We start from the raw sequence: 22,730 nt of genomic DNA, 5'->3' as shown, positions 1-22,730 counted from the left end.
AACTAACTAATAAATAAATAAATAAATAAATAATAAAGTCTCAGAGAACCTGTGGTATTTTTGAGAGGGAAACTGTAGTCCTGGGAAAATATCCCCAGTGATTTATTCTTTCTATGATTTTCCATGGATTCTAAATATCCAGAGATTGTTTTAAATGGTACATGGAATGTAATGGCATCATTGTCCCCCTGCTCAGAGACCTACAGACACAGCAAAGGGGAAGGAAGAGCCCAGAGCCCAGTAAGAGAGTAAAGACAATGGAATGGGTGAGGGGAGTAAACAGCACAGAGGAGGCAGTGCACAAAAGGCTTCACCAAAGAGATCCTTGAGTTACCTGTAATATTTCTGCCAGGTCATCATATCCATTGTCTACAGCAATATCTAATGCTGTTTTGCAAAATTTACTTTGCGTGTGGACGTCTGCTCCATATTTTATTAAGAGTTCGACTACTTCTTGATGATTGTGTTCCGTAGCCCAATGAAGTGCTGTCATCTTCAGCATGTCCTTTGCATTAACATCAGCACCATGCTACCATTAAAAGAAAACCAAGAATTAGATCAAAACTGTGTCAGGGTTTAAGAACTGAATGGTGCAGCCAACAAAGCCGTGATTTCCCTTTCTGCTGCCTTGCATTTTCCATTTCACTAACCATGGCAGCAGTCACAAACAGGTTATAAATGTCCAAAATTATATGATTTTAAATACAAAAATTATGACTTATTTTAGCTGCCAGAAGAGAGATCATCCGGAAAAAATACTGCATCCAGTTAACTAAAACACCATATAAAACAGTGCACTGTTGCCCAATCCAAAGAACATAAAGAAGGTTAAACACTCTTGTGTCACCATTCTCCCCCTGCCCAGCTGCATCCCCCAAGTTGCTTCAGACGGTTCCCTTGACCAAGTAGCCTTATGGGTGGAGAAGCCTCAGCACGCATGTGGACCCTTTGGATCACAGCCAACTTTTTGAAAGACATTTGTAGATGCTGCTGGTCAAGATACAATTATTCTCATACCTATTGGCAATTAAGTAGTATTTCAGCTTCAACTGTAACCTACTGTTAGTGCAAAATGGAGGATTTTGATTTACCTTAAGTAAAACTTCCACTATGCTCGCATGGCCTTCAGAAGCAGCCATATGCAATGGAGTTCTGTCCACTTTGGTCCTGGCATCCCGACTTACACCTGCTCGAAGTAACACTTCAGTGGTTGAGTAGTGCCCGTACTGTGCTGCTAGATGAAGTGGAGATGTTCCCAACTGAAACACGATAGACAGTTAACAAGAATTCGTGGCACCTGCTCGCTTTCATTCCATCTCTTTCAAGACCTGACTACACGGAACACGCGTTTTCATTTTACAGCATTTGATAATGTAATCCTTCCTTCTTAGTGCCACAAAATAATAAACAGGAAAGTGTCAATTATCTGGTGAAAATTCTGGGGCACAAGGCTGTTTTCATCCAGCTACTCTCAACTTTGGCTTTGCAGTCACTAACCTTTCCTCTGTTCTTCACTGAAAGTTAGAGCGGTACCATCCCTCTTTTACCAAATAACGTCTCTACCACCCCAGAATTCATTAAGATCCTTAATTAATTAACTCATAATAAGGCAAACAGCAGGAACACTTTTTACACTTTTTTTTTTTTGCTTTTTATTTTGAATGAAGTACAATTGCCATTAAGGAAACCTTGGACGTGGAGTAAATAAACGGATCCTGGGATTAGATATGTAACGCAATCACCATGATGATCAAACTGTAATTTCTTAGTAACATCGATCACACCAAATTCCATCAGATAAAGTTATAAAATTATTTCATGAAAATAACAGTTATAACTAACAATGAAATCCTAAATGACAGCCAGTTTGGTGTAGTGGTTAAGTGCGCGGACTCTAATCTGGGAGAACCGGGTTTGATTCCCCACTCCTCCACTTGCACCTGGCTGGATGACCTTGGGCAAGCCATAACTTTGGCACAGCTGTTCTTGAAAAAGAGCAGTTTCTGTCAAGAGTTCTCTCAGCCCCACCTACCTCACAGGGTGTCTGTTGTGGGGAGGGGAAGGGAAAGGAGTTTGTAAGCCGCTCTGAGACACCTTTGGGTAGTGAAGGGCGGGGTATAAATCCAATCTCCTCCTCCTCCTCCTAAAGAAATGTTGTTGTTAGCCATTCAGTCATGGTAATTCTATGGGCCAGCTCTCTCCATGTTTTCCAATCTTGTACTGGTTCTTTGAGTTGGTCCATGCTCAGGCTGGTGTCAACTTTTATGGTGTCTCACCACCATGTTCTTTGGCAGCCAGGCTTCCTTTTGCCGCTAACCAATCCAAGCATAACTGCTTTTTCTGGTGAGTTCTTCCACATGACATGGCTGAAATAAGTCAGTCGCACTTTTGTGATTCTTCCTTCCAATGGCATGTCTGGTTTTATGCACTCCAATACTTGTTTGCTCATCACTTTTGCTGTCCAAGGAATGCTCAGGTCAAATGTATGCCCCTCTAAGACTAATGAGTTTGGCAGCATACTCATGATGAAGCAGCAAGAACATCTTATAGGATGTTTATGAAATCCTATGAGGTGGTGGTGAAGGCTGGTAAAAAAGATTTTTTTACAGCCTCTATTGCATCCGTTAGCTCACGCCCAGCACAATTGTTTAGGGTAACTGGATCTCTAACTTCTCTCACAGAGAGAGCTAAAAATGTTAGGAATTCAGCTGTGAGGCTTTTGCAAGCTTCTTTGTGGATAAAGTCTTGTCACTCCGCCCGGCCAACCTTGATACAGTATATGATCTGGAGGTCCCTTGGCCGTCTCTGGTTGCTGTGTTTGACAGCTTCAGCTGACTCTCCTGGGCTGATGTTGGTAGGATACTGAGCACTGTTAGGCCGACCACATGCCTCTTGGACCTGTGTCCCTCGTGGCTGGTGAAGGCCAGCGGTGAGAGAACACAGGACCCTCCGGTAGACATTATCAGTCTGTCCCTGGATTCGGAGGTCTATCCAGAGGGATTAAAAGAGGCTGTGATTTTAACACTCTTAAAGAAGCCAACTTTGGATCCTTTGGATCCATCCAATTACCAACCAGTCTCAAATCGTTCGTTTCTTGGGAGGGTAATTGCATGTGGCAGCAGAGTAGCTCCAGAATTTTCTGGATGACACATTGGCACTGGATCCATTTCAGTCTGGTTTCTGCCCCAGCCATGGGATACAGACGAAACTGGTTGCCCTCACAGATGATCTCCGCAGACAGTTGGACTGAGGTGGGTTGGCGCTGCTGTTGCCTCTTGATCTTATAGCAGTATTCAACATGGTCAATCACGATCTTTTGACCCACCGCCTTGCCAATGTAGGAATTTGTGGGGTAGTCTTGAAGTTACCTCATTTCTCTAAGGTCAGAGACAGAGGGTAGCGCAAGGGAAGAGGGTGTCTCCTAGATACCCCTTGGCATGCGGGGTCCCTCGGGGAACAATCCTCTCTCCAATGTCGTTTAACATCTATATGAGCCCCCTTGCCCAACTGGTATTCATGTGGAGTTTCAGGCTGGGGTGTCATCAGTATTGTCACGGCTCAGGTGGGGTGTCACCTGACACTGCCACCACTCTGGATTTAGGTGCCCTTGAGAAGGTCCAGAGCACCCTCCCAAGACCTTCAGCCCTCCCTTTTGGCCGAATAACAGGCATGAGGACCAGGCAGAGTGAACAATGAAAATAGTTTATTTTATAAGAGGTCAAACAACAAGGTGCAGAATAACAGTATGTGGGTGAAAAGAAATCAAATGCCCTATCGCGTCTAAATATATACTGTCCCTAGCTCACTATTCCAAGTGGCACTAGGCTACTCACCCTTCCCTCAGGATGAGGGTCTCTTCCCTGCAGCAGCCTTCCTTCTGGCTCTGCCCTCTCGGAAGAAGAACAGCTTTTCCTGCTACCTCAGATCTTTTATTCCAAGCCCTCCTCTTTTCCTGTTGGCTCCAAAACCTCTCAGGGACTTCTGGGAGTTGTAGGCTCACCTACTGCTAGCCAGGCTCCCTGGGCCTAGTAGGCCTCTGGTGACACAGCTCAGATCATGACAAGTATGCTGATGACACCCAACCAATACCTGTTGATGGATGGATGGCCGGATACCGCCCCAGCTGTTCTGAGGGGCTGGAGGCCATGGTGGGATGGTTAAAACAGAGCTGGCTGAGACTAAATCCACTTAAGATGGAGGTTCTGTGGCAGGGAGGACTCAGGTTTGAGGTGTCAACTCCCTGCTCCTGATGGGGTGCCCTTAACACCGGCACCAACTGTCAAGAGCTTGGGTGTGGTACTGGATGCCTCCTTATCAATGGAGATCCAGATCACAGATGTTGCCAGACTGGTGTTTTATCAGCTATGCCAGGTCAGGCAACTGGCCCCCTACCTGTCCTGCCTTGACCTAGCCACAGTAATCCGCACAACAGTAATCTCCAGATTGGACTACTGTAACTCACTCTACATGGGGCCTACCCTTGAAACTGATCCAGAAACTTCAGCTGGTCCAGAATGCAGCAGTGTGGGTACTTACAGGGACCCTGTGAGTGGCACATTTTCGACCTGCGCTGTGCAAGCTGCACTGGTTGCTGATTGAGCACCGGATCAGGTTCAAGGTTCTGGGGCTTACCTTTAAGGCCCTTAACAGTTCAGGACCCATGTATTTTCAGGAGTGTCTCTCCTCGTATACCCCCCCCCCAAGAGCATTACAATCAGATGATAAGAAATTGCTTGTGGTCCCCGGAACGAAAGATATCTGGCTGTCCTCAACCTGGTGGAACTCTCTGCTGAGTAACATTTGAGCCCTAGGGACCTGATGTAGTTCCACAGAGATGTTCTGCCAGGCGTTTGGTTGAGGACAGCAATGGCACCCATCTGGCTGGCACTTTCGCCCCCCCCCCCACCTGCAAGGCGGTAGCACAACTGGAAATTTGATCACCATCTGCCTAAAATTTCTGAACTGATTAGGGATTTTATTGTAACTTTTAATGTTTTATATTGTATGATGTTTGTTTTATTAAAGTCGTTGTACACTGCCCTGAGCCCTGTTTCAGGAAATGGGTGGTATAAAAATTGAATTAAACAAACAAACAAACAAATAAAGACACTAACAACTTCCAAAGCATATGTGGCAGTCTTTTTTTTTTAAGTACAATGAGGAGAGCAAGTGACTGCCATCAAAGTCCTGGCAGTGGAGTAAGCTTTTGAGTAACTGACTAAGTCTATACCTATAACGTCAGAGATGAAACTATACAAAAGAATGGCTGTATTCTGCACATCCATGATGACAACATAATAAGAATAAAATTTGATTTCAAGATGCAGAAGTTCAGCTTCTCAAGAATCTGAATAATCTTTGTAATTTTTTTTTTAAAAAAAAATATGGCTTGCATTGAGCAACTTAAAAATATGTGAACAATGACAAAAATCTGAGAATTACTCTCCGGAGGAGACCAGAATGACATGTACAGCATTTGGACTTACATGCAAGATTAGTTCAGAAGAATTCCCCTTAAAGAACACACTGAAAACAAAAGCACAAGCAGAAAACAAAACCATGTAATTTAAACAATAAAAGAGGAAGTTCCCATTACCCAGTCTGTGGTAAAAGGTGCTCCATTTGCCATCAAAATCCGAACTTCGTCATCTTGTCCAGCTCGTGCAGCTTCTAAAAGCTTCTTTCCCAAATCTACTAGGGACATCTAATAAAATAATTTAATCAAAGATTAGGATAATTCAACAGGCCCCAGCTGTGAAATGACCAAATATTCTTAAAATGTAATGTTTGCTAGCTTTTATACAAAATTCTTCAAGTATGACGCAACTTGGAATTTAAGAAGGCATACTTCGCCGCCAGTTTCTTGTATGGAATTCTGGATAATGTACAACAGCCAGGACAAGCTACCAGTCTGAAAAAAGAAGCTGCTGAATGGTGAACAGTTCCACCTTCCACTTAAGTTTCTTATTCCACACAACTCTGCTATTCTCCCTTTAAAGCGTACGACCAACTAAGACCTACAGTGATGTCTTGTGAGATGTGCAGTTCCTCTTGCAACTGAACTTCGTTTATTAATACTTTAGTAGATGGAGAGGAACATTTAAAATGCCAAAGCAGAATAACCTTTGAGATGCTTTTGATGTATTATTCTGTTTAAAGATTATCCTCTTTGTTAAACGGGTTGCTCACCTTGGCTGAGCTCAACCATCACAATAAATGGTGGTTTGTTTTAACAAAACATTGCCCACAGTAAGTCTCAGTGAATAAAATGGGAGATACTTCTGAGTATACTTGCTTAGAATTGTTCCCTTTGTTGCAAAAATGCAGGTTACGATACCAAGCGCACATAATTAGCTTCTGTTTATTCTGGTGGTGGCTTCCTGCCCCGTCTCTCAGCAGAATCCCCATGTGCTACCCCATAGACCCAGCAGAATCCCCATGTGCTACCCCACACTGTAAAGGTTGCCAGGTCCCCCCTGGCCACTAGCCAGGTCCAGGTTGGGAAACTCCTGGAGATTTTGGATGGAGCTTGGGGAGGACAGGGACCTCTGTGGGTATAATGCCATGGACTCTACTCTCCAAAGCATCCATTTTATCCAAGGGAACTGACCTCTGTAGTCTGGAGATGACTTGTAATTCTGGGGGATCCCCAGGTCCCACCTGGAGGCTGGAATCCCTAGTGAACTGCCCAGCTGGTGATAAAACAGCACTATAGATAGGTGTCTATACTATTACGGTACTATACTATTACTATTGGCCAGCCGCATCAGAATAGAGAAGCTGAAGTCAATCCTTCTCAAAGATCTTATGGAATGGCCTGTCTGGAGAGATCAGGAAAGCTCCCACTCTCCTGGCTTTCTGCAAACTATGGAAAACAGAAATATTCAAGAGGGTCTTTCTGCACAGAGGGTTGCAAGTGTACAATATTGTTCGCAGTCTACTTGGATAAATGATTAAGGACTGTGGTCTATACGGCTGTGTTTAACTTATAATAAGCAGAATCCTATTAATTTCTATATTGCTTAATGTTAACACATAAGCTATGCTTCAAGATCTTTGTGGCGGTTCCAGTCTTCTAAAATCCTAATGCACTGGGTTATTGAATATTCCATTTTGTTGACTGTACTGACTCACTATGTGTACTCACTGTGAGAAATGTGGACTATAAATAACTTTAAAAAATAAAGATCTTCAGGGCAATTGCAGCAAAGCCAACTTGTATATTACTTTCAAACTTCAAAGCTGAGCCATAGTGATTCCAAACAACTCTTATTACAAAGCTCTGTTATATTATTAAAAGGCTCTTAAGGGTTGAGAATGTTGATTATTGCATGGTGTTAATATGTGTTATGAATGTACTGTTGTATATATTGTTCAAAATAATAAAAAACACTTATTTGGGGGGAAAAAGCTTATTTGGGGGGGAAAAGCTGAGCCATAGTGCAGGGGGTATGGGGCAGCATGTGGGGCTTTTTACACACGCAGGGAAATGCTGATCACCGTTTTGGGGTCCGGAAACAATTTTTCTCCAGGCCAGTTTTGGCCAGGGATCCTGGAGGGTTTTTTTATTTTTTGCCATCTTTTGGGCATATAGCACAGGAGTCACTGGGGGTGTACAGGAGGACATATTTGTGAATTTCCTGCATTGTGTGGGAAATTGGACTAGATGACCATGGAGGTCCCCTCCAACTCTATGATTCTACTATGGTGAAACTCAACTTGGACTTTCTAGAAACGTAACCAGGAAAAGAATGGAGTGATGGGTTGCCAGGAACACATTACAGAAGTGTTCCAGCATCTTCATCCCCCTTCTCTTGACTTCCAGGCACAAATCTGGTTTTACCCATATAGTCCTTGTAACGATTTCATGTTTTTGTGTGTGTATGTCTTTAAAAGTTTGGTTTATATTGCTGTGTGGGACAATCTAGAATGCTGAAACAGGCAAGTTGTGTGATTGGTGAGTGACAGAGAGGGGGAGGGGTTTTTGGAATGGATGCTGTGTGGATGATTTGAATGTCTATCTGGAGTGACTGTTAGAGTTTAGACAGTTTATGATGACAGTTGAGAAAGACAGTTAATGAGATGACTGTGGAGTTAAACAGTTAGTCAGAGCAGTGTGTGCTGTGTAAAAAGAGTTAATATGAGTTTTATCTTGAGTTCTCTGTGTGAGAGGTTCCTGTGTGGAATATAAAAGTAAAAGTCTCTGTGACATGCCCTGATCCCTGTTAATAAGAGGGAAGAGTGTGTGAACATCAAATAAATCTACTTTTATTTAAGTTACAAGTTCTGAACGAAATTCTTCCCAGGAAACACATAGTTCCTCGAAAGGCCTAGACCCCGTGCCACAATACCAAACCAGAAGAAGAAATATATTAGTATAAAGATGTGGAAAGCCTTAAATTTTCCTGGTGGCGGCGAGATTACCCTGAGAGCAAAAACATAAGAACATTTTAAAGTAAAATCAGACCTCCCCAAATAAGAGGTCGTCACAGTCCTATAGGTAAAATCCTTGGACCCTTGACAGTGGAGAAGTTTCTGATTCTGCCAGATCCCATCACAATCACTAGTGCCAAGAATGTCATTGAGACCATGTACTAAACTCAACAAACAGGATAAGAGTGAGGCATTATTGAAGCTCCCTCACATGCAGCACCTTTCAAAACATCACAAGAGAGCCAGTTTGGTGTAGTGGTTAAGTGTGCGGACTCTAATCTGGGAGAACCGGGTTTGATTCCCCACTCCTCCACTTGCACCTGCTGATGTGGCCTTGGGTCAGTCACAAGCTCTGGCACAACTGTTCCTGAAAGAGCCATTTGTGTCAGAGCTCTCTCAGCCCCACCCACCTCACAGGGTGTCTGTTGTGGGGAGGGGAAGGGAAAGGAGTTTGTAAGCCACTCTGAGACTCCAAGTGAAGGGCGGGGTATAAATCCAATCTATTATTATTATTATTATTATTATTATTTGAGCTGGACACTGGTGACTGGAGTAACAGATGTGAGCATTCAGTATACAGTTATGTGTCTACTTTTGTTGAATACATATGTTTGTTCAAAACTTTTAACCTTCCCTAAACTCTATTTACTTTATTTATGCCCAACTTTTCTCCTCAGTGGGGACCCAAAGTGACTTAATGTCATTCTCGGCTCCTACATTTTATCCTCACAACAGCCCTGTGAGGTAGGTTCGACTGAGGGGGTGTGACTGGCCCAAGATCACCCAGCAAGCTTTCATGCAACAGTGGGTATTAGGATCTAGGTCTAACCACTATACCACACTGGGGTCTCTAGAGTGGGAATGGATCAGAAATTCAAATAAAAACATTTCACTTAGGAACTCACCCTTTGGGCCTGGTTCCTGTCCCGATAGCAGTTAACAGTTAAACTCTGTGCTCATGAACAATTAGGAATTAAACTTCTGATTGACTTTATTGGAGACAGACTTTCTTTCAGGCAATCAAAAGTAACATCTATGGAGCCATCTAGTGGCAAAAACTTTGTCACAATATTCCATAGTGACATAATATTAACAGTACAACAAAAGATTTTGTAATACTAAACTTAATAACAGATCAATTGAATAGTATGCATAAATTCAGCCCCGTCAGCTATTTTAATGTATTCGCATGCCCATATACACAGACACAATTAGGACAAAATAATTTAGCCAGTCTTTGAAGCTATGCACAGCTGGACCTGAATGGGGGCTCCGATGTCAGTCCCGCAACCATCACACAGGGGCCACAACCCCTTGGTGGGGATGAAGACACGGGACTTTCTTATGGCTGCGGAGGGAAGGCTGATCGTTGATGTGGCTGCAGGCCAGGCAGAAGAAGCAAGTGCTGAGCTGGCAACGCCATAGTTTCAAGTCCTAACAGGCCAGAAACCAAGGCCATGCTTCTGAAGCCCAAAAGCAGCCTGAGTGGATCAGTCCAGAGCAGGGATTGGAGACAACACTTGGGATTGGCTGGTTCCCCATGAACCAGTGGAAGGAGGAGGGACTTGCAGGGACTGTGAGGAGCTATTTATGCTCCTCCAGCCAAGAACCAAGGAGGACAGGGTTGGGGGTAGTCATCTCTCCACAGAGCTAGCTCAGAGAGAAGGACAGGAGAGTGAAGGGAGAGGCCCCGATGGGAAGAGATGGACCCAGATGAAGATTCAACCCCGCCTCTGCAAAGGTGGAGGATGTATCTAGTACATTTGCCTTCACCTCTGAGCAGGCAGAAGTGGCCCTTTCTTACACGCCCAGGGAAATGCTAATCACCACACTGGGGTCAGGAAGCAATTTTTCTCCAGACCAGTTTGGTCAGGGATCCTGGAGGGTTTTTTGTCATCTTCTGGGCATGAACAGGGGTCACTGGGGGTGTGGTGGGGAGGTACTTGTGAATTTCCTGCATTGTGCAGGTGGTTGGACTAGATGACCCTGAAGGTCCCTTCCAACTTTACGATTCTATGAAACACCCTCACTCAAATGACTGCTAGCCACAGATCATCAGATGGCCTTCACTTCGCACCGCTAGTGCTGGCTCACCTCCTCATGGAAGCAATAATCTACAAATCAAACTATCCTAAATTCATTCAAGTTAGCTTGATCCAATAAAAAAATGTCATGGGTCAGTCAGGGCTCAGTGAGGACTCCTCAGGAAAAGAGGAGCCATGTGTAGCCAGCTCTGAGTCAGCAGAAGCCAGCAAGCAGGAAGACAAACTGCAGGCTTGTCAGGATTCACAGTCAACAGCTGAGAGTTTCCAGCCCTGAGTCAACAAGTGAAATTAAGTTAATCATTCCCAGCCTTCCAGTATTACCCACACCATTTGAGCACCACAGACAGAGACTGCGAGCAGAACTACAGGAGAGATGACAAAGTGCTCACCTCCTGGCTTGATGCCAGCTGCTTGAGTAGTTGCAGAATTATTCCTGAGCAGCTGGCTGCATGTTTGACCCTTAGGCACATGCCTTTAAAAACCAGCCAAGGAGGCTTTTAGGCGTGGAAGCAGCAAGTCATTCTACTGTTGACTCTGTAACCACTGCATTGGACCCTGCCTCACTTGTGTGACTCCAGTAGGGTTGCCAAACCCCCCAGTTTGTCAGGGGTCCCCCGTTTTTGGGGGGGTTCTACCCGCCGCTGGCCAGAGGGCCGGTGGGGGAAGCCCCACCCCCAACACCCACAGCCACCCATCTCTCTCCCTTTAAGGGTGTGCAACCCGTGTTTCATCCCAAGCACGAACTCCACAAGCTTCCAGGGAAAAGCCAGCTTCGTTCTTAAAAGGGAAACGCAGCTTCTCTTAAAGGGGAAATGCCGGCTGCTGGCTACTTTAAGTGCAGGGAACTGCTGTTTCTGGAGATCCAGCGCACGGCAGGGGGGAGGGGCGGCAGACGTCCCCAACATGACGTCATCACGGTGGGGATGCCCCACCCTTTCCAGGAACGCCCCCAAAGTCCCCCCCTGGGGGTGGAAGATGGACTTGGCAACCCTAGACTCCAGACTGGCTACTGACCTCATCTCTTGGCTCTGTGATCCCTGCTCATGAGGAACCTTTGGACTGCCTGACACTTTTTGGACAACCACTTGGTAATGTCTTTCTTGGCTCTTGACTCTGAAACTAGCCTCTTGACTTGGCTTCTTGTACTCCGACTCTCGCTACCCACAAGAACGTGCACGGCTCTGCCCACCCCATGACAATGAATGCATTTCAGCTCCCATCTTTTACCAGCAGCTATTCAATTAATTAATCATATCCTATGCATATTCATGAAGGATCTGCCATAGTTTCTTAACCAGGATTTAAAAAAAAAAAATAACAGCTAATTTAAAACACAGGAAACTTCAGGCTAAAATCCCTAGTTCCAGGGTTAACAGAGAAAGCCTTGAAGTTTTGGCATTTGGATCCTATTTTTCTTCTCATACTTGGGGTTCCAGTATTTGAAAGCCTCCTTTTAACAGATATTCTTCAGCTGTTTAAGACTATATGGATGCATGACTAAGCTCAAAAATCATGGGATAAAAGGACAAGTCCTTTCGTGGATCAAAAACTGGCTAATTAATAGGAAAAAGAGAGTTAATATAAATGGGAAATTTTCTCAGTGGAGGGTGGTAAGTAGTGGGGTACCGCAGGGATCAGTACTCGGTCTGAAGCTTTAACTTGTTCATTAATGATTTGGAGTTTGGAGTAAGCAGTGAAGTGGCTAAATTTGCGGATGATACGAAGTTGTTCAGGGTGGTGAAAACCAGTGAGGATTGTGAGGCACTCCAAAGGGATCTGTTGAGGATGGGCGAGTGGGCGTCAACGTGGCAAATGGGGTTCAATGTGGCCAAGTGCAAGGTGATGCACATTGGAGCCAAAAAACCTAATTATAAATACACATTGATGGGGTCTGAACTGGCAGAGACTGATCAAGAGAGAGATCTTGGAGTCATAGTAGATAACTCACTGAAAATGTCGAGACAGTGTGTGACTGCAATAAAGAAGGCCAATGCTATGCTGGGGATTATCAGGAAGGGTATTGAAAACAGATCAGCCAATATCATAATGCCCCTATATAAATCAATGGTGAGACCTCATTTGGAATACTGTGTGCAGTTCTGGTCACCACACCTTAAAAAGGATATTATAGCTTTGGAAAAAGTGCAGAAAAGGGCAACTCGAATGATAAAAGGGTTGGAACACTTTCCCTATGAGGAAAGGTTAAAGCGCTTAGGGCTCTTTAGCTTGGAGAAAAGACGACTAAGGGGTGACATGATCGAGGTTTATAAGATTATGCATGGGAAAGAACAGGTAAAGAAAGAGGTACTTTTCTCCCTTTCTCACAATACAAGAACTCGTGGGCACTCCATGAAATTGCTGAGCGGTTGGGTTAGAACAGATAAAAGGAAGTCCTTCTTCACCCAAAGAATGATTAACACATGGAATTCACTGCCACAGGAGGTGATGGCGGCTACAAGCATGGACGGCTTCAAGAGGGAATTAGATAAGCATATGGAGCAGAAGTTCATTGGAAGCACTCACTGGAGAAGACCCTGATGCTGGGAAAGATTGAAGGTCAAAGAAGAAGGGGACGGCAAAGGATGAGATGGTTAGACAGTGTCATCGATGCAACGAACACGAAATTGAGCAAGCTTCAGAGGACATCGGAAGACAGGAGGGCCTGGCGTGATCTGGTCCATGGGGTTGCGAAGAGTCGGACTCGACTGTGCGACTGAACAACAACATAGATAGGGACTCTGGGGCAAGTGATGCTCTGTGTTTTTTGTACTTGGGGGGAGGTCAATAGTGTGAGGGGTCCTAGTGTCCTGGCCCCACTGCTGGACCTCCTGATATCACCTGGTATTTTTTGCCACTGTGTGACAGAGTGTTGGACTGGATGGGCCATTGGCCTGATCCAACATTGGCTTCTCTTATGTTCTTATGACAATATACCAAAAGATGATGCACTGGGTAATGCAGTAAATAGTCTCTGAGGAAGAGGGGAGTCAAGACACATTCAGCACTTTTTCCTTGACCAGACCAACCTGGGACTTTTTGGGGATGGTCTGATATGGAAATTATTACTGCCAGAACTGGTTGTATTTGGAACTTGTCTTGACTGGTTTTATTGAGCACTAATAATATATTTGAATGTTGTTACTATATAAAAACAGTTGATTGGACTGATAGTGTATATACTCTTAGATTCAGGTTTGGGGGGACTTTCAATATTAAAATTTTGAGTTGTATCTCCATTATGCACGGATGTAAAGCCCCCCTCCCCCTGCCATTACTACCCAAATAAATATAAATGGCTGTTCTGTTTTGGTTATGGAAGTTATACTAGTACTTCACTTAATTTGCTAGCTTCTTGACGAGTGCATACACTTGGCCCACAGCAGTGTTGTCCTTCCCCCTCTCATAAATTTACACAAACCATTTTAGACCAAAAGTTACTTTACTTTCTTAGATGGATACAATTTTGGTAACATCATGATTATTTTTAGTATCCATGGCTTCTTTAAAAGTCTAAAAAACTGAAATAGGACTTCCGCTTCTAATCAGGCTACCTTGAAGCCAGCTCCATTGGAACAAACTTTCCTAGATATGTACTTTAAACACAGCTTATACCCATTCCCCTGATACAACCTAAACGTAGCTCTGGACTTTTAGACTTATATATACAGGCCACTATTAAACTGCATGATACTCCCAGAATTTTAATCAATGCATACTAGTAAATAAATGCCTAAAACTTGATGGGCAAATGCATTAACATGAGTGGCATCACTGGTGTTATAGGTTCCCGCAGTAAAATGAACACTTGTGTCTTATAAGAACATACACAAGAACATATCTCCCTTATAAATAAAAGCTGAATGGTGGTGGCACTTCTCTAGAAGATTCCACACGCTCCAAAATCAGTTTGCTCTCTGATCTGTCATTCAGAGGGTCTCCCTATCCACTGGCTGCTTTGTCTGAGTCCTGCCTCCAACGTTCTAAACATTTTGCTAATCCTCTCCCCTACATAGCCAGTCAGAACGCAGAGGTTATTTGCATATATTGGCCTTTGCCTCGGAACACAGAGGTCGTTTGCATATACGACTTGATTGGCTTTTGCAAACAGTTTTGCTGTTCTGAGGTAAAATGTGTCCAATCTCCAGGTGAGGGCTGGAGATCTCTCAAAATTACAACTGCTTTCCAGATGGCAGAGATCAATTCCCCTGGAGAAAATGGTGGGCTCTGTATCCTTATATGCTGCTGAGGTGGCCCCCATATGACAGCCAATGTGACGTAGCAGTCAGGGCTTCAGAGCACGGGAGAGGTTGCAGGTATGTGGGGGGTGGAAAGCTGAAGAGTGAGGGGGAAATAAAGGTAGGTTGATAATTGGCTGGGACGGAGCTAGGGTTGCCAACTCCAGGTGGGAAATTCCTGGAGAGGTGAGGGATGGAGCCTGGAGAGGGTGAGGTTTCAGGAGGCATGGGACCTCGGACAGGTACAAAGCCATAGACTCCACCCTCAAAACCAACTATTCCCTACTGGGGAACCATCGTTGCCAATCTCCAGGTGAGGGCTGGAGATCACTCGATATTACAACTGTTCTTTAGGTAGCAGAGATCAGTTCCTCTGGAGAAAATGGTGGACTCAGTGTCATTATACCCTGCTGAGGTCGCCACAGCAAATTGACACTGAGTGTCCAAGGCCGGGGCACCTGCCCAGAGCCTCTTTCTAGAGGCTGTTGTATTTATTTCCGCAACGAGCCTTTTTCCTAGTCTGGTAATAAAACAGAACTATCACAGAAACAATGCTTTCTTTCAACAGTGTTCAGTTAAATTTCTCTCCCGCCCAATCAAATTAAATTTGATAAAACAGTCATCCCCCCCCCCCCCATTTGTAGGCACTAAGAAGCAGTCAAAATATAAAAAGAAAGGTCCCAGAACAGACAGGCATCCTTCTTTTAGATAGCTACGCTAAATAAATGAAACACGATTTTGAATACAGCAATGCCTAAGAAGCTATCTCGTTCTTAAAAGCAGACCCAATGACTACTGAAAAATTCAGCAGCGTTAAGTTACATACAATTTATTTTCCTCAGAACAGTCTGGTTAGGCTCTTTTTCCTCCTTGTAGAAGGCAAGCTGCTATGTTCAGAAGAACATTCCAAGCAAATAGAGTGACAAATTGCTGCCCAAATATTCAACTTTAAGATTCAGAGGAATTTTGGCAAACCTGATGAATTTATAGTTCCCTTCTGTATCCCACCTTTTTTGTGAGAAAATGATAATTAAAAAAAAAAAAAGATTTGGAGGAATTTTGTTCTCAGTTCTGAACTTATGTTTTACTAATGTATGAGGTTTATGTTAGTTTTCTTCTATATCTGCTGTTAATGTACCTTGGATGCTACATAGAGGAATGATGGAACATATCTGTACTAAATATATATCCAGTTGAGGGGAAAACACTGATCAACATACTCTGACTAGAAACACATCAAGAAAGTTCTAGTCAGCATAAAATGTACATTTAAGAAAAATTATATATATTCAAGCCTGACTTAATTTTTAAAAACCCACCAAATTCCTATATCCAATTAATATGGTTGCTTCTTATACCTGTAATCCTAAGAACATTGAATACAACGGGACTTCCTTCTGAGTAGTTCTGTTCAGGATTGCTCCCTAGATATTGTTTGTTTTTTTAAAAAAAAATATTTACCATATTATTTGACAGCACACATGGTCGCAGATACAGCAAATTATCCTAGTCAATGAAAATAAGCGGTAAAATGACATTATCAAATGTTAGGTTTCTCACATCTTCCCATACCTATTTATTGAATATGTTATAATCACCCTGCTAGAAGAGCTAACTAGCATTTATATGAGAACAAAGTTTGAGTCCAGTGCCACCTTTAAGACCAACAAAGAGCCAGTTTGGTGTAGTGGTTAAGTGTGTGGACTCTAATCTGGGAGAACCGGGTTTGATTCTCCACTCCTCCACTTGCACCTGCTGATGTGACCTTGGGTCAGTCACAAGCTCTGGCACAGCTGTCCATGAAAAAGAGCAGTTTGTGTCAGAGTTCTCTCAGCCCCACCTACCTCACAGGGTGCCTGTTGTGGGGAGGGGAAGGGAAAAGAGTTTGTAAACTGCTCTGAGACTCCAAGTGAAGGGCAGGGTATAAATCCAATCTCTTTTCTTCTTCTTCTTCTATTCAAGGTATACGCTTTTGTAGCATTATTATTGTAAGCCACCTTGAACCACAAGGAAAGGTAGGATATAAATCACGTAAGAAATAAAGTGTCCAATTTAGCAATGTATTTTAACTCTGTATTAATCGTTTGATAACCTGTGCTACTACAGCTTATATTCAAGCAGAATACAAATATGAATAATAAACATTTCTATGATATCCACAATGGTGAGCGTGGGTCTAATGAACTTTACTACAAAACTATTTCCCCATACCTGAAAGAGGGAGAAGGCTTATTGTTGTTTTAATCTACAGGCACCCCCTTCATGTCACATGTCTTATCCAAAGCAAAAGTTAAAACATTCCTTGGGCATGCCCAACCCTTAGGTGTGCCTAATGGAGCTCTTTGGATCCTAGCCCTAATGCTTTAATTAAGATATGGTATGTCTATCAAAAACATTTGGCAGTAAAGGGAGATTTCAGAACTTTTTTTTTGTTTTTAACTAACAATGAAATATTGCTATCAACATACATAACCGAAACTGAATCCCAACCAGACAAATGTGCTACTAGAGAGCAGGTCTGACCTGAGATTTAAGGCGTCACCTGTTCTAGATGGGGTTCTGCTCCCCTTTTGAAGGAACGGGTGTATAGTCTGGGGGTGCTCTTGGACCCAGAACGACTGCTGAATAGGCAGACGGCAGCTGTGTCCAAGAATGCCTTTTAGGAGATTGGATTTATACCCCGCCCTTCACTACCCAAAGGTGTCTCAGAGTGACTTACAAACTCATTTCCCTTCCCCTCCCCACAACAGACACCTTGTGACCAGTGTTCCCTCTAAGCTGAGTTAGTGTGAGCTAGCTCACAATTTTTTACCCTCCGGCTCACACATTTTTGTCTCCGCTCAGGAAGAAGGGCTCCAGTGCAAACTAATGTATGCAGCAGCCAAATCGCTGGCTCACAACTTTAATGCCAGTAGCTCACAAGGTAGAATTCTTGCTCACAAGACTCCACAGCTTAGAGGGAACATTGCTTGTGACGTAGGTGGGGCTGAGAGAGCTTTGACAGAAACTGCTCTTTTTCAAGGACAGCTCTTATCAGAACTATGGCTTGCCCAAGGTCATCCAGCAGGTGCAAGCGGAGGAGTGGGGAATCAAACCCGGTTCTCCCAGATTAGAGTCCGTGCACTTAACCACTACACCAAACTGGCTTTGACTGGACAAAAAAGATCTGGCCACTGTGATGCATGCCCTGGTTCCATATAGATTAGATTACTGCAATGTGCTCTATATGGGGCCACCCTTGAAAAGTGTTTGTACAGAATGCAGCAGCCAGGAAGTAGATTGGAGCAGATTGCAGGGATCATATCACTCCAGTTTTGGCCCACCTACACTGGCTTCCAGTTTGTTTCCAGGCAAAATTCAAGGTGCTGGTCTTGACCTTCAAAGCCCTATGAGGTTTGAGACCAACATACCTGAAAGATCACCTAATCCCCTCTGAACCTGTCTGACTGTTATGGCCATCTTCAGACGCCCTGTTTTGGGTCCCCCCGCCCCAGGAGAAAGCCTTCTCTGCCATGGCACCAAAGCTCTGGAACTCTCTCCCCAGGGATATTTGTCTGTCTCCTTCTCCTGACGTCTTCCACCAGTGGAAGAAGTTTTTGTTCCAGCTGGCATTCCCTCAATGATCCCTCCTTTCTAACTAATGTTTTGTTTGTATTTTAACTATTTTATACAGATTTTAACTTTTTAACTCTTTTAAAAGTTGTTTCAATGAGGTATGTTCGAGAAGGGAGTTTAATGGTTTTACAATGTAATTTTATTATCCATGTTTTAAATTGTTAGCTGCCTTGTAAGGGTAGAAAGGCAGGATATAAATTTTGTTAATAAATAAATTAAATAAATGACATTTTCCAGACAAACATCTTTGTAATGGACAATTGTCTCATTTTAGTGTTGCCTTACAAAGTGGTGCTAATTGATGGAACTTATAATGAGATGATCTTGTGCTACTTTTCAGGTCGGAAGGGGACAGATGCAGTCCTTTGCTTCCCAGTTGTCTTACCCCATTGAGTTCCAACCCTTCCTCCAAGGACCTCAGGGCACTTCACATGGTCACATACTTTATCTGTGAGAAGGGCTGGGCTGTAAAAGACAGTGACTACTCCGTGGTCATCCAGTGAGTTTATGGGCAAGTGGAGATTGGAACCCAGGCTTCTCTGGCCCTTGTCTGACACTCTATAAGCTACACCGGCTCAGTATTTACCTGTACCTGAATAAGACCAGACAGCATATTCTATTGAATTTAATAGCTTTATTTTTAAGGTTCTCAAAGATTAAGTCAGCACTGGCTTAGTTGTGTATTCCAAACACACACATCAAATTATTTATTTATATATCACTGTCCACATATGAATACTGAGTTTTCATAATAGCTCCAATTACACAGTTAAAGCCAATACACAGATTTAATACAGCACGTCACTTCCGAACTAGTAAGAGATTTTTTCGTCTATAACAGAGGAAAGATGAGGTTTTGCTAGAGTTCTTTCCAATGCCTTCACATGGCAAAGTCTAGCTAACATTTGCTTGAAAATACCAATGGGTTCAATTGAAGTGAATATTATATGTTCTTTACTGCCCAATCTTATTCATTTTTACATGCAAAAGAATGCAGCTGTAGACAAGACTGCTTAAAGGGCACCTTTTAGAACAGATTCAGTTCAGTGTATCCTCTTCAAGCAAGCTTGAATAAAACATTCTAAACAAATGTTTTCAGATTTTTGTAGGAACAATTCCAACAGCCAAATTCTGTATGCAAAACACTACACACTAAGGGAACTGGCTCTTATAATTTCAATTAGACTGGAAAGGTCTGAAAGATACAAGGCTCAACCTTTACCATGGAAGCACTCTTACTGAAGTGAGACTCTTCTAAACTGTTTGTAGTTGGCTCCCCAAGAAATTGCAGTTTACAAATGAAGCATTTATAGCATTCATTTGCAAAATATACAAGCCCCTACAGTTTGTGTGTGTGGGGGGGGGGAAGAGTCAGCATCTGAAATGTCAGGCAGTAGCAATGTTCAAAGCTGTAGGCCTTCCAAGAGTAATCTTGAATACATATATTTTTCTTCCTAAAGCAATCCAATGCCTTTTGAAAGTAGTTACAGAAACCTGAAGTATAATAAATAAATTGTAATAAATGTAAAATTCACCCTCCACATAAAGCCCTGAAGTCCTTGAAGTGAGCATGTTACAGAGAACCAAGCTGCACCTCTAAACCAGAAAGGCACATATCCCACTTTCCTCCTCAATGGAGACCCAAAGTAGCTTACATGGTTCTCTTCACCACTTGTTTTATCCTCACAACAACCCTGTGAGGTACACTGGGCCGAAAGTGTGTTACTGGCCCAAGGTCACCCAGAAAGCTGACATGACAGAACTTGGGTCTCCCAGAACCTTGTCTGACACTCTAACCCAGGGGTGTTGAACTCATTTGTTATGAGGGCCGGATCTGACATAAATGAATCCTCGTTGGGCCAGGCCATGTGTGTCATAAAATGTAATGCCAGGTAGCAGAGATAAAACTTTATAAAGGACACAAACACAAAGGGCTCTTTTTACTTAAAATAAAAACATGCTTAAAACTTTAGCACTCTCCCAATATTTTAACAGTGTCTGATAACTGACACCTCTTGTTCTGAATTATTGCATCAAAATGTCTCTGCTGTTGCAATCTTGAGTATGCTGTTCAGGTGTGTACCTGTAAGCAGCAAACCTATGATGACGTAGCAGCAGCAGAACTGGAAGAAGCAGAAGACAGCCAGTTCCACTGCGGACCTGATAGAAGCCCTCCGGGGGCATGATCCAGCCCCCGGGCCACATGTTTGACACCCCTGCTCTAACCTGTAGTCAAGCAAAACTAAATTGGCACAGAGAAGGTGAGTTTATGTTCTGACCCCTTATTGAAGGTACATACACATTGATAGGGATCCAGAATCAAATGCCAACAAGAGGAAATACTTTAGAATAGAAGGCTTCTGTTTGAGGCAGCTAAAGGACTTCCATGGAATTATAGTTATCCTTTTACAGGCCTTGCCACAGGTCTGCATTTTTTAAGTGGAGCTTTAGGGATCTTGTACCTTGGACAAAGGAAGAAGAGGGAATCTGTTAACTGAGAGACTGTTGTGATTATTATGCTTATAAAGATCATGTAAAATTATTTTACAAGCCAAAGAGAATGGGATATTTGATAAGGCTCAGTGGGAACAAGAAAAACAATGGTCTATTTATGATTATTGACCCAACAACGCATGCCTTATGGAACAGAGGCATATTTATTCCAAAGGGCTCCATGCCCAGGGATTGTCTAATAAATGTGACTATTTATAGTTGTTGGGTTTTTTTACTTTAGTGGAATTGGAAAATATTGGGGAGGGCCTCTGAAAACAAAACAGTGTGTGTGTTTGTGAATTATTCAAAGCCATAGGGTTTATTCGCACTGTCACACAACAGGTAATCCATTCCACAGGACTCAATGAAGAACACAGAAAAAGATCAGTAGCAAAGTCTTTTGCAGCTCAATACCAACTATATCGACTCACAAAAACGTCCTATTAGTCTCAGTGGTACTTAGTCCCATGTAAATGGGCACAGAATTGTACCCTGGTCCTTTCCTCAGAATTAGACCCCACTCATTTCAACAAGCATGCTCAGGATCACAGCTGCTTAGGTCAATTATAGGAGCATTTATGGAAAAGACCCACTGAATTCAAGAATGCTGGCTCCCAAATAGCACTACAACCACATACACAACTGGTGCCATGAGCTGATACAGCATAGTGGCAAAGGGAAGGAGCTCTACTCCATGGAAGTTCAAGAATTGCCTTTATCATAAACCCACTAGAAGCCAAAGCCCCTCCCTCTGCGTTTGTCACCTACTGAATATGAGCATTGCTCTATCAAGGTCAGTACTGTCTCCTCTGACTGGAAGCTGCTCTGCAGGAGCATGTCACCTACCACTTAATGCTTTCATCTGTGTATCCCAGGGATTAAATTTGGAGTCTTCTGCATGCAAAGCAGATGCACTACCCCACAATCCCACCCCAAATAATGTCATCAATGATTCAACTGAACACACAGAAAGCTGCCTTCTGCTGAGTCAGATGCAGATGTTTGTCTACTCTGGCAAACAGCAGCTCTTGAGGGTCTTAGGCAGAAGTTCTCACATCGCTCCTGACCCTTGTAAGTGTAAATGCCAGAACTGAATCTGCGATCTTGAGAGCTACAGTAATTCAATTGAATGTACCCACAAACTCACGAAGCTGATTGTTCTACTGAGGTTGGTACTGTCTACACTGACTGACACTGGCTCTCTAGGGTCTTTCACATCACCGACTCCATGATTCTTTTAGCCAGAGAGATGCCAGAGGCTCTACAAAGCATAGGGTTTACCACTGTGCGACAACCTCAACCTCCTTAGCAGCCTATTTTACAGGACCCGTGAAAGACTCATTTAAGTCAACACGCCAGAAGCACTGCACAAACACACACCACAATCGTCCCAAACGCCTAAAATGGCCCTTTCTCCCCTTACAGCCGCAGCCTGACAAACAAGCGAGCCCTGACTCCCCAAGACGGAAACAACATTTTGCTGGCCTCTCTAAGGCTGCAATCACACACACTAAAGAATCCACTTTCAATACACTTTCCAACTGTGTGAACTGGCAAAAGTCAGTTGGAAAGTGCATTGAAAGTGGATACATTAGTGTGTGTGATCGCAGCTTAAGTCGCCCAGAAGGCTATTTAGACTTAGCGCGATCATAACTCCGGAGGGGCCACGACGTAAAGCCCGGGCCCCTGTCGAAGCCACCTCCGAGTCCCCAACAGTTGGCGCCAGCATAAAGTCCTTGGTGGTCTTTTTAAAAGGTGCCGCTAGATTCACCGTTTTGCTTCGCTGCTAGCCCGCACCTGGGGCAGTACCCTCAAGACCCCGGAGGGAGAAGCGGCGGCGGAGAGGGCCAAGGGAGCCCGCCCCAGAGGAGGTCAGGGCCCAGCCTGACCCGTCCCGCCCGCCCGCCCG

At 43.6% G+C, this 22,730-nt stretch overlaps 1 protein-coding gene across 1 annotated transcript in view; it reads right to left on the bottom strand.

Annotated features, from left to right (window-relative positions):
• GABPB1 (GA binding protein transcription factor, beta subunit 1) overlaps positions 1 to 22,730 on the bottom strand; it is a 54,839-nt gene that overhangs the window by 30,361 nt on the left and 1,748 nt on the right. The window contains exons 2-4 of the mRNA XM_015425856.1: positions 5,597 to 5,704; positions 1,092 to 1,259; positions 335 to 529 (exon numbers count right to left, since the gene is read on the bottom strand). Coding sequence (XP_015281342.1) covers positions 335 to 529; positions 1,092 to 1,259; positions 5,597 to 5,704 — 471 coding nt within the window. The remainder of the gene's footprint in view (positions 1 to 334; positions 530 to 1,091; positions 1,260 to 5,596; positions 5,705 to 22,730) is intronic.

This window comes from Gekko japonicus, unplaced genomic scaffold (assembly GCF_001447785.1).
Source record: "Gekko japonicus isolate JY-2015 unplaced genomic scaffold, Gekko_japonicus_V1.1 scaffold2441, whole genome shotgun sequence".
Taxonomy (NCBI): domain Eukaryota; kingdom Metazoa; phylum Chordata; class Lepidosauria; order Squamata; family Gekkonidae; genus Gekko; species Gekko japonicus.
This window is presented reverse-complemented; position numbering and strand designations above follow the sequence as displayed.